This window comes from Hippoglossus hippoglossus, chromosome 11, assembly GCF_009819705.1.
Source record: "Hippoglossus hippoglossus isolate fHipHip1 chromosome 11, fHipHip1.pri, whole genome shotgun sequence".
Lineage (NCBI taxonomy): Eukaryota > Metazoa > Chordata > Actinopteri > Pleuronectiformes > Pleuronectidae > Hippoglossus > Hippoglossus hippoglossus.
The window spans coordinates 17,516,468-17,528,866 of record NC_047161.1 but is presented as its reverse complement, the minus strand read 5'-3'; the positions used below and the strand labels follow the sequence as shown (position 1 = coordinate 17,528,866).

General features: G+C 42.2%; 1 protein-coding gene across 1 annotated transcript in view; it reads left to right on the top strand.

Moving 5' to 3' along the window:
• The window catches only part of fam135b (family with sequence similarity 135 member B), a 43,644-nt gene extending 32,722 nt beyond the window's left edge, over positions 1 to 10,922 (top strand). The window contains exons 10-20 of the mRNA XM_034599853.1: positions 7 to 162; positions 2,142 to 2,215; positions 2,304 to 2,458; positions 2,569 to 4,555; positions 6,098 to 6,264; positions 6,534 to 6,625; positions 6,751 to 6,848; positions 7,814 to 7,965; positions 8,250 to 8,360; positions 8,878 to 8,991; positions 10,475 to 10,922. Of these exons, the coding sequence (XP_034455744.1) occupies positions 7 to 162; positions 2,142 to 2,215; positions 2,304 to 2,458; positions 2,569 to 4,555; positions 6,098 to 6,264; positions 6,534 to 6,625; positions 6,751 to 6,848; positions 7,814 to 7,965; positions 8,250 to 8,360; positions 8,878 to 8,991; positions 10,475 to 10,680 (3,312 nt within the window). The 3' untranslated portion in view covers positions 10,681 to 10,922. The remainder of the gene's footprint in view (positions 1 to 6; positions 163 to 2,141; positions 2,216 to 2,303; positions 2,459 to 2,568; positions 4,556 to 6,097; positions 6,265 to 6,533; positions 6,626 to 6,750; positions 6,849 to 7,813; positions 7,966 to 8,249; positions 8,361 to 8,877; positions 8,992 to 10,474) is intronic.
• Positions 10,923 to 12,399: the final 1,477 nt, after the last annotated feature.

The window sequence follows — 12,399 nt, the reverse complement described above, 5'->3', positions numbered from 1 at the left end:
CATCAGCTGCAAGAGGGCCCCGAGAAGGTAGCAGAGCAGATCAGCAGGGACGTGAGCCAGCTCTGTTCCCAGCTGGCTGCGCTGTGGAGCAGCTTCCTGGAGGCTGCTGTGCTCAACCCCCACATCCTGTCCTATCTGGTCCAGGAGCACCACACGCTCAGGGTGAGAATCACACACCGTCAGAGGCATCATCATTCACTGTGTGTGTTCTCTGAGCCACAGTCTGCATCACAGTGCACTGATGAGAATTTGTTTAAAATAAGCCATTTTCTTTCATCAGTGCCCACACGAAAATACAAAAATAGAGAACAATCAAAGTAGTTTCATAACCAGTGACATTTTAGCTTTATAACCACCCCCCTTAAGGTATATCCTGACCAATTTTCTTAAAGGTCTCACAGGCTAAAATGTTCCCATACCACATTAAAAATAATCTCAAGGAACTGCCATGTCGGACTAGAAAAAAGATCTGAATTGTAACCAGAGGTGGCAGGAGATGCCAAAAACTGCACTCAAGTGAAAGTACCGCTGCTTAGTTACTTTACAAGTAACTATGAGTACAAAATAACTTAAAGTACAAAGTATCCACTGATAAAAACACAGACTTCATGTCTTTACTTTTACCTGAAGAAATCTTTCTACTCTGATCTGACTTTTCTGTCTCTCTTCATCAGACTACATGTATTACCATGATTATTTAAATAGTTAATACAATAGCAAAGATGTACACTGTTAGCTATAATATATCCATTATGACGGAAAGCATGCATTGTAGTCGATTTTAAGCACAATGTACTGTTGCATATATTTAACTGATTATTATTTAAGATGATATACTTATGATAATCCCTGCCACTAGATGTCACACTAGTATCAGAATCTCAAATAAACAAATGCTAAGCAAAGGTGTTGCAGTAAAAAGTGAGAAGAAAGTCCTTCATCTAATTTAAATCAGGGGAGATTTAGACATTTAGGGTTTTTGTGTTTGGCTGTTTCCTGCAGAGCTGCTCAGCAGTGTGAATCAGTTTGAATGAGAATGGGAGGGGAGAGAGGAGGGGGACTGGAAGCTTGAGCGGGGGGCGGCACATGTCTTCTGTGTACCCTCCTCTCCAATGTACATGCTGACTGAACTCTGTCAGTTCAGTCTGAGCATGGTGGACTGATGGACTGACCTCAGGCCTGCATTGACACCAGCTCACTGCACTCGGTCCTGTGGTCTGTTAACATGAGCTGCTTGTACTGTTTGAATCATTCTCCAGCAGTGAAAAAAAAGTGAAAGCAAGAATGTTTCGTTGCATCTGGACAGAATAATTAATAAAAGTAGCATGAAAGTAAACATTTAACAGAATAAAAGTAATGATCTCTCTTTTGAAACTGTCCTTTAGTAATAGTATAAAGTATTCTGCATTAAATCATACATCCATCTATGCATACACACATTATCTATACAGTTAACCCTTTAAGGTTGTGGGGGGGGGGGGGGGGGGGGGGGGGGGGGGGGGGGGGGGGGGGGGGGGGGGGGGGGGGGGGAAGTGACCTCACTTCACCAAACTCTGGAGAGGCTGAGTGATCAGTGACCGCTAGACAAGGGTATTAGAAAAATGAATCAACTACCCCTTCACAGCTTAATCCCATGTGAACGGACTAATACAATTTCCAGTGTCATTTCTATCTAATCACTGGTCTATTTAATATGAGTATGAGCTTCACAGTGGAGTAGCTCTCATGGCTCTCTTACATTGCACTGCTTCGTCTCAATTGTCTGAAAATAGTGAAGGTTTGCTTCGGTACTAGATTATCCCAGGGGATACTCCCATGCTGCCACACACCAGTCGCGTTAGGATTTTAATTAACACATATTATCTAATTATTGTGGAGTGAAGATTCACCAGATAGGGTGTTTGGTGCATGGTGATTTGCATGCCATGGTGGCTGACTTTCAAAAAGTGATGTATTTCTAATTGGAGCTTGAGAAGGAAAACACTTTGGAGGCGATTTTAAACTTTCTTTGAGTCTAAACCTCAAGTGATCGACTGAATGAGATTGACTGTTGTAATCATCATATCTTTTCAATGCCAATAAAGATGAGATTTGCACACCACCAAGATACGAACTGTGTTTTCTGTTTCTGGAAACATCAGGTCAGGAGGTTCTCAGAGGCATACTTCTTCACTGAACACCCCAAAGAGCTGTTTCTAACCTTTCAAGAGGAACTGTAAGTATAAGTCTACTGAGGGGGAGACTATTGATTTTCTATGAATGGAGAAAGGTGTTTTATTCATAATATTACTGTTTTATTCCAGAATCAACAGACATGGCCAGATAGCTACAGAGGTTCGGAGTTCAGACTACCTGACCAAGATGCCTCCTCTACCAGTTGAGTGCCTGGACATCGATGGGGACTGGAACAGCCTGCCCATCATTTTTGAGGACAGATATGTGGAGTCTCCTCAAACAGGTAATACATCAGCTCAGTGGACCTGTTGTCTTATCTACACCTAATCATTTATTTGTGCTTTTCAAGACAAAAGCTTTACTTTAAAACTGGAATGTCCCTTTTTATTCCAGAGTCGGTCTCACATGTGCCAATGCCTGCAACTACTGAAGAGCGGACCAACTCAGGTCCAGCGATCACTTCTTCCAAAAAGATTTGTGGAAGCAGCCAGGGAGCCAGATCACCAGCAATACCCTTGGATCCCTTGGACAGTGATGACTGCATGGACCTGCCCACATATGTCTCCCTGATAGCAGAGCAGAGTAAGACCTGCCCCAATATCAGAAGTATCCAGAGCCCCATTCCTCCTGAGGACAGAGCTGAACTCCCTCAAGCAGAGGCAGAAAACGTGAAGGGGCCAACAGAAAAACAAGAGGGAGTTGAGGAGAACTGCAGTCCGGGCCTGAGGCACATCACAGTAAAGCCTTGTGAAGTAGATCCACATAGAGGCAAAACAGTCCTGGTTCACACCTCAGGCCACATCCCACTCATCGTCTCCACTAGCAACAGTGATGAGACCCCTGTTCTTCATGGAACAGAAAACACTGTCCCACTTTCTGATGCCACAAAGGAGAGCTATGCAAGAGAGGATGAAAACAATAAAGAGGAGTCTGACATTGCAATGCCATTAAATCACTCCATGGATGGTGAGAGTGAAGATATCCCTCTCATCAGCCTGCACCCAGCCTATGTGCATCCAGTTACGTCTCCCTTTTCTGGGGATCTCAGAAAAGAGATCACTCACCGCGGAGGCGTGGTCGGCTCCAAAATCATGAAGCGCTCGTCCTCTGTTATTTCCGACTCAGGTATCGAGAGTGAGCCCAGCTCGGTAGCGTGGCCCGTGGAGGCTAGTCTGCGTGGTCGGCCTCCTCTGGACTTCTCCAGTGAACGGGAGTTCCCACAGCAAATAGTGTGTCGGCACCGGGTCCACCGCAGCTCTCTGGAAGGCCTGCAGATGCAGAGTAACGGCAGCCTTCCAAGTGCTGGTATACAGGCCTCACTCACGTCCATTAGCTCCCTGCCCTATGAGGAGGACCAGCAACAGAGGCAGCTCAGCAAACTGACCAAGTCGGTCTCAGCACCACAGATAAGTAGCCCAGAAGACACAGAGGAGGACCATGTGCTGCTCAGCCAGGAAGCAGTTACCAAGAGCTTAATGCAACACCAGGACTCATGTAAGGTCACCTACTCTTCTCTGATCAGCGACCTAGATTCAGAACAATCTCTATTAGACACAAGTTCAGTCACAAATCTTGGCCATATTCTCAAGGAGAGTATTAGTTATGAAAAGTCAAATGCAGACACGTGCAGACCCAAGACAGTGTTAAGTGGTGTGTCTGAAGTGTTGGATCTGCAAGAGTCTGTAGAAAGCCCTCATGTGAAGGAAAGGGCTGTTATTGGCAGCTATGGGGAGAATATTAATCTTCAAACACACATCAGTGAAGTGAGCGCCTCAGTGGAGGATGTGCATCTCATTGAATCAGAAGCAGTGCCCTGCAGCTGTGGAAACAAACCGTGTGTGCATGAAAGTGCAGCAGATCAAGAGAGAATTGACACTGGAGATGAGTGCCACCGGCTCCATCAGACTGAAGTGCTTACTGTTGAGGACCAGGAGGGTCTGGATGTCTCCCAAACACCTCTCGAGCCCTCAACGCTTCAATTCTCCAACAACCTCTCCGACAGAACCACCGCCACACGGAGGCCCAGTGACCTTAAAGGGCTGACAGCCGGCGATATCATATCATCTTTTGAACTGAATGGGTTATCATCCAGTGAGAAAGAGCCTTTAGACTGCCAGACGAAGTCCTCTAAGATCCCCAACTCTGGGCTGGCCTTTGTGAATAAGAAGATGGTGGAGGTGGTGAACATGTCAGTGTCCTGTGCCCCGACCTGTCTGCCATTTTCTTCTGCTCTAAGAGACTCTCCGTCCGTCAGTGGAATGTCCACTCGCCAGACTACCTCACCTATAACCCATCAGCCCCTGGGCTCCTTTGGCATCATCTCCTCATCTTCACTCAACCCCCTTAACACGGATGATGAGACCAACGAACGAATGCTAAAGTGAGTTCATGTTTTAGCTCGACTTATTGTGGTGTAAACGTCTTTAAATCCCCAAATTGAATTACATACTGTAGCATGTTAACATTGGTTTACAAAGACAAACAGTGACACTGACTAACAACCAGACAGCAGCTACATACGCAACAACAGAAAAAAAAGTGTCAACCGAAAATGTATTAGCTTTCTATCTAATGTCTTCCTCTCATCTACAAGCCAGGATCCATGTTTTCTGTAAAACATTAGCCTGCTGAACAAGTTACATAACAAATATCTGCCAAGGGAGGGATGCTGACATTGCAGAGTAGATGGCATTTTGCTTCTGCATTTGCACTTGTGGATGGGTGCTGTATATGTCAGGGAAGTATCTAGGAAGGCTTTATCAATGTCTTTGACATGGTTTAACCATTGAGCAGTTATTAAGAGCATTTTTTTTCGACATTTTCATTGATTTTCCCAGAGAATACTTCAGGTGCATTTTTGCATCCATCTGACCCGGTCAGGCCAATCACATTACGTTTATAGAAATTGGGCCAGTTTTATACAATGACTGATGCAGGGGCAACAAATGGGGCATTGCTGATGAATTGTCCTTAACAACCAAGGTGGCTATCATAGATTTGGACAGATCAATTTGCAAATGTAAATTGATCAGGCAATCAATTTACATTTTTGATGTAAAAATTATTGATTTCATTTGAAAGTTGCTTTTATTAAGATTTTATACCTCCAAAGGAATAGTTTGTGTGAAGTCAGTAGGAATTTACGTCTCAAGCATGTTCAAATGTGTTTGTGATATCTGTTCAGGCAGGTGAGAATAATACCTCTCTGACCTGGATGTCAATAGATAATGTGTGAAAATGAAAATGCAGGCTGTCTTCCAAGGAAAACTTTGGAGGAGTAACATTATAATCCAAAGCAACTACTGGAAACAAGGTCAAAACACAAGGTTTTATGGGTATGTGGAGACAGCTGTTGACATCTGCTGAAGTAGCTGGCAGTTACTCATGCTTGGAAAGCCTAGCATAACAAAATGTGGGCAAATTTGAAGCGAGGAAGTCAAGATGAGGTGAAATGCCTCCTGCATGTATTAAATCACATCAAAGAGTGTGCAGGCAAATCCATCATGATTAGCTGAAAGTACAGGAACTGGAATCGGATTTGTGTTTGACTCCTGCACTGCTAACATCTCTAACCTGGTTGGATGACGGAATAATAAAACCTACAGAGAAGCTTCTTGTAACTCTGAGACATTTGGTCTGAAGCCTTGGTTTGTTGTGTACTGCAATTAAATAAAATGCAGAAATCTGGACATATTTTCCATCATATTATAGACCTAAAGGAGTAAACTATAGGACCATGTTTATGAGATGGAGTTTTAGTGCAACATCTTTCAAAATGAAATCTTAGATCAGCATTTAATTTCAGTGTGTAACTAAGGTTTACATTATTTGCTAATCTTTGCACATTACTGGAAAGTTAGTTTTCAATTTATTGCTAATGCCCAGAATATAATCCCTCTTGTTCTTTCCTGAATCTCTGAAGTTTCTACAAGGCCAAAGAGGAGCTGTTTAAAGAGTTGAGTTTTCAGGCCAGCTTGTACAGCGACCTTCCTCTCCTGGCATCAGATCTGCCCTACTTTCCCCCGGAGGAGGACGATGAGGAGTTTGATGACGGCATACACCTTGTGGTGTGTGTCCACGGGCTTGACGGTGAGTCCCCACACAGCATAACTACACAAACGTAATAGGAATGAAAGTGACACATCTGCGGCATACTGTAAATCCTTTTTAAGATGTCCTAATTAGCACTGTAAAGGTAATTTAGTCTCTGAGTGTATGTCCCACAAACCTAAAATACATTGCACTCTATAGCCTGATTTCTTCAAACATATTCCAGGTGTCTGTTAAATGATCAATGGGTACCCTTCATAAGAGCCGAGCCAGAAAGCATGTGTGAATAATTACATTTTTGCTTCCAGGAAACAGCGCAGACCTTCGTCTGGTGAAGACTTTCATTGAGTTAGGGCTGCCGGGGTCCAGGCTCGACTTCCTCATGTCTGAGAGGAACCAGGTACATTTGTGGATGACAGCCACGGGAGCAAATTGAGAACATGTACCGTCACATACTGTGAAAGTGCTTTAAGGCAATTTGTGGAGTGCTGACAACTGCACTTTTCATCTGCCGTTTCCCCGCAGATTGACACATTTGCAGATTTCGACACCATGACGGACAGGTTGCTGGATGAGATCATTCAGCATATCCAGCTGTACAATCTCACCATTCGCAGGATAAGGTCAGCCGCTCCACTTTAATACCTTGCAAAATACACTTTCCTGACAACTGTCCTTTGGATTGATTTTGATTGATTATTTGGGGCAAAGTCAGAGCAGGGACAATCATCGACTTGAGCAGCCTTTAGTTTGGTCAGTAGATGGCAGCATTGTCTTTACATTGATGCCTGTGCTCAGCATTGATTGCCTTCACTTAAAGGAGTCTCTAAGCCCGTGATAATAAATACACTGTACCAAGTCAAAATGGATAAGTGACCCAAAATTGATGAAAAAGGTCTTATCATACAGTGCCAATAAGTTTCTGACTTTCACTTGATAGATTATTCTCCTTTATGCAGCGCTCTGTCGCAGAGTTCCCATTAAATTAAGTCATTTATCTTCCCTCTTAATTGCCCTCAATGTGCCAATTTATTTTTCAGTTTTTGTCTCCCCAAGTTTGTTAACTCTCTTTATTGTAGCGTGTTCCCAAGAGAGTAAGAATCAAAGACAAAAGCAATGGACTGCTACAACAGCATCTGGTTCTTTGCATATTACCTCTATATTTAGTTTGGTAGGAGACAGATGAGAAGGAGCAGGCGTGGCGATGAGGGATTTCGGGTAGAGCAGTATCAGTTCAGTAATTAAACTAAGTGACAGACATAGCGTCATGAATCTAATCATTCCCACTGCTGGGGAGATGTTATTAATTCGTATTGTATGTCCTCTATGTTAGCATCATTAAGTTGTCATTGCCTTTGAGGATGTTCAAGCAGTTAACAAGTTAATGAATTTTCTGTAATTACCAATGTTGCAGCTAAAATCTCTAAATAGCATCCATTGGACCTGCTGTCCTTCCTACTTACAGCTGAGTCTATAATAAGACATTGCACAGTGTCAGAGGTCGGCAGCGTTGGAGGCACTGTTTTTCCTGCCACCCACTCAAGTTGCAAGTTTATCTCAGTGAAAGTTGTTTGTCTTCCTCCAACAGTTTCATCGGCCACTCTCTAGGGAACATCATCATCCGCTCAGTGCTGACGAGGCCGCGGTTCCGCTGCTATTTGCCCAAACTGCATACTTTCCTCTCGCTGTCAGGCCCACACTTGGGAACGCTCTATAACAACAGCACATTGGTCAGCACAGGTGAGGCCCATACTCAGCTCTGGGTAAAAAAAAACACACACTGCAGATGCATAGTATAGCATTTTGATGTAATGTGCTCCTTATAGTCTCTTATCTAAGAATACCATGGATACTGCTCAGTGTGCTTGGCGTTTAAAAAGCAAGAAGCCTTCTAATCTGTGTGTGTGTGTGTGTGTGTGTGTGTGTGTGTGTGTGTGTGTGTGTGTGTGTGTGTGTGTGTGTGTGTGTGTGTGTGTGTGTGTGTGTGTGTGTGTGTGTGTGTGTGTGCTATGTGTATTGCTTAGGTCTGTGGTTAATGCAGAAGCTGAAGAAATCAGGATCCTTGCTGCAGCTCACCTTCAGAGATCATGTAGATCCACGGAAAACATTTCTCTATGTCCTGAGTCAGAAACCAGGTATGTTATGAAATTCGAAGCAGAGTCACTGTATTGACTGCCTCACTCTGCACACAATTACCTGAAAGACAGTCTATTCAAATATTCCCTAAAATGTTTGGCATCTAGTCTTGTCTTTTTTAACATCAGCTTGCGAACACTCAAACCCCTGCCAGCGAAACAGTGAGTGGCCTGTGAGAGGCCTCCCCACTGTGTGAGTGGAACAAAGCAGTCGTTTGTCACACAGGCTTGAAGAAGATAAGCCTGAAAACGCTTTTTCCCCCCACCAGAGCTGTGGCAGGCTGACAAAACGATCCAAACCCTGTCATTTGAAACCCACCAGTGCACTCTCTTAAAAGCACACTGACAGGAGACTAGAGAAAAACCCCCACAATTTTATCTAGCCTTTCATTGTATTTTGTCACTGTACTTTGCGTTTTACAACCAATTCACTTCTTTCGTCTGGCTCCACCTCTCTCTCACACACACAGTCACGCACTGCAGTCTTGTTTACCAGGTTTTTTTTGTGTCCTTTTAGGGCTCCAGTTCTTCAAGAATGTGGTTTTGGTGGCATCTCCACAGGACCGTTATGTTCCTTTCCACTCTGCAAGAATAGAGATGTGCAAAACTGCCCTCAAAGACAGAACCACAGGTCAGCAATGCATATTGTATAATAATGTTGTTCAATATTTTGGAATGATAATCTCACTTTTTACCTGTGCATCTACTGTGTGTTAAGTTGTTAAACATAAGGCACTTATGCTCACTTTAAGTGTAATATGAAGCTGTAACTACAAATCACCTCTTAACTACAGAATAAGTGAATACATCAGCAGCCTGTTTGGCCCTTTATAATCTTGATGGACACATTTTGCATGATAACATCCAGAATCTGGAGGTGAGGGAGAATATTTTGGGGTCTTCTGGTTTCCGTTTCTAATTTGACCAATCACGTTTGAGCAGGCTTTAGTTGTCTATGGCTTGTAGAGAGCAAAAAAAGGCGTTGTTAACTGATGAGCCCAATTTTAGTCTGGACCTAAAACATCTACAAAAAGTATTGCTGTTTATGTTTTGTCTGGAGAAATGTTCCATTCGTGTGATTAAAAAAACTAGACAGAGGGTTAACCATAGCATGGAAAGGAAGAGTTAGACTTGGTCTGGATACACGCTGTCCACCCTGGGAGCCCCAAAATATTGCCCGTTGTCCCCAAAGGCTAATTCATCATCAGGCGACAGAGATTAGACCTTGTAAAATAATAAAGTAGGATGTTTCCATGGTTTATTAAATTCTGTTTTTAGGTTTGTTAGAACATCATCTAACAGTGCCAATCCAGTACTAATATAAATATTTTGAAAACAAAAGGAAGTAAAAAAAAAAAAAGACATGAGGGCAAGAGAAAAAAAAGAGCCAATTAAAACATAATTTGCCCCTGTAGCTAGATTGGGATTTCATGGGAAAATGTTATGTGATGAAGACGTTCACCAGGTCATCCATTTGATGAATGAATACAATGAATCTGCAAGGCAGGCAAAGATCACAGCCACTGATCAGAAAAGGATCTTCCTGTTAATTGCGGTTTTGCTAAAGGAATTGGGAAGAAATTCCCCACTTCCACTCCACTTCACTTTCTTCTCGAGTGTGCGATGAGGCGAGTTATGTGCAGTGAATATGAAGCCACAGCCAGCAGCTAGTTAGTTTAGCATTTAGACTGCAATCCGGGGATGACAGCCAATCTGACTTTGTCTAAAAAATGTACTTGCCAGCACCACTAATGCCAAATTAAAACATTATATCTTGTTTATGTAATCCATAGATACAAATTATACAACACATAAGTTGTGGTTTTATAGGTGGTAAAGTGCTGGATGTGTTCTTGGCTGGATGTAATGAAAGAAAAACATATTCCCCAAAATGTCAAACTGTTAAAGAACAGCAAAGGTTAACAGTTTGTGTGGTCGGCCATGTGAAATATAAAGAAAGAAAATAATAAGAATGTGTGTGCCAATTGCTGTTGAGCTAACTTTGGTGCAAAACATTTTTAATTTAGCATTACTTATCCCTCCACTTGAATTCAAAAGATTTTTTATGTAAATTAGGAGGACTCGCTGTAACCTTCCACATTTTTGCACTGAAGGACCTGTGTACACTGAGATGATCACCAACCTCCTGCAGCCACTCATGGAGGCCAAAGAGTGCCAGCTGATCCGCCAGAATGTGTTTCATGCCCTGCCCAACACAGCCAACACCCTGATTGGCCGAGCAGCCCACATCGCCGTCTTGGACTCTGAGCTTTTCCTGGAGAAGTTCTTCTTAGTGGCAGGACTCAACTACTTCAAATAAAGGTGCTAGTGCTCCGGACTGACAGGACCAAACCTGTTGGCGACTGGCAGAGCTGATTTGGAGGAAAAGGTCCTAACCTTCACCTTGTAAAGTATATTTCATGTATATAATCCCTGGTATCGAAGAGGCAAGACGTGTATATCTCATTGGTTCGGATTGAAAGCAGATGTTAAGAAAACGTCATTGTGTATTCTGACTTGAATTGCTAACTCAAAAGTCTGAGTTTGATGTGTTGCCATGTAAAACAACATCTATCACAGCACTGACTGTAGATGTTTGGTTGGCCTTATGAATAACCTGTCAGCAGGCATTTAACTACAGTACTTACATTGCAGAGTGGGTTGGAACCTATAGCATCGCCGGTTGATTGAATTCTTCTGTAAAGGTTACACAGATAGTTTTACACTATCCTTAGAAACGAGGCCACAGATGCACAGCATTTATCCTCTGGATTGTACATGATTTTTTTGTACAAAACAGACTGTCCTTTATACAGAAATGAGTATATTGTTTAAAGTTATTTATTTTTTATCTGCTGATGTATCTACAGTGTAACTAGTCCATCTAAATGTGATCTCTTGTGTGTTGTTATCATCAAATCAATTGAATCTGAAAATCAGTGTTAATGATACTGTGCAGGAGGAAGTGTTATGCTATGTAGACTGTAATTCAGTATAGTGTAAAAAAGAATACGCTTCTTCATACACTTACTTTATCTTTTAAGTTATGTTTGTCTCGTTGACCCTGATTTAGATAGCTAAGGCTACAGTGCAATGAGCCTTACGGTTTCATTGACACCAAAGGCTCTATGTTAGCTTTTATTTTTTTACTGATTGCACTGACAAAACAGCCCGATTGACTAATTTCTATAATCATTATTCCATAACACTCTTTAAATCATGTTACACCTGTCAGGCTTTGCCTAATCACCAGAAAAATTTCAATTTTGATCTGCTACCGATATGCCAATTTTAGTACACTGTGATGAACAGTTGGTTATGTAATTTCTCTAGTTGGCATCAAACCACTGCACAAGACAAGGGAGCAATGTGCTGATCAGAATTTGTCGCAGCTCAGACAAAAAAGAGGTGAACTACTGTAGGTAGCTATCTAAGTGGGCTAATGCTAGCTCCAGAAGTTGGTTAAAAAAAGCCTTAAAGACTTTGAAATTCTACCATAGCCCTGCTTGTTCAGCTTTGCATAAATAAAGGTTAATATATTCAAGCAGTATATTTACGCAAAAAAAGCTTTTAGGATGCGGGCTCACTGATTTTGAACTTTGCCCAAATCCACTTAAGAGCAGGACAGACAGTACGCTATGGTTAGCATCTATAACTTGTTTCACATTAAAAAAATGACTACACAGTGGACTTGAATTTTTAGCAATGTAATAATGGAACCTAGTTAGTGAAAGACCTTGCCGTATAGAATGGAGCAAAGATAATGTAATTTCGAAGGCCAACCTTGAAGAATTTTAGCAAACGCTTAATACTTTCATAAACCGTCTAAAAGTATAGAAGTAAATCTCAGCATGATAGCTATGAGGATAACCCAAGTGAGAAACATGACTAATTCCCAGATTGGTCCTTGAATCATGTGACGGCTAGGCAGAAAAAAGGCTTAATCATGTAATCAACAGCAAATACACTGTTCATATAATGTGAAAAAGAAAATCCATGACGATTCACGGCAATCTTATGGTCTAATGACCATCATTTT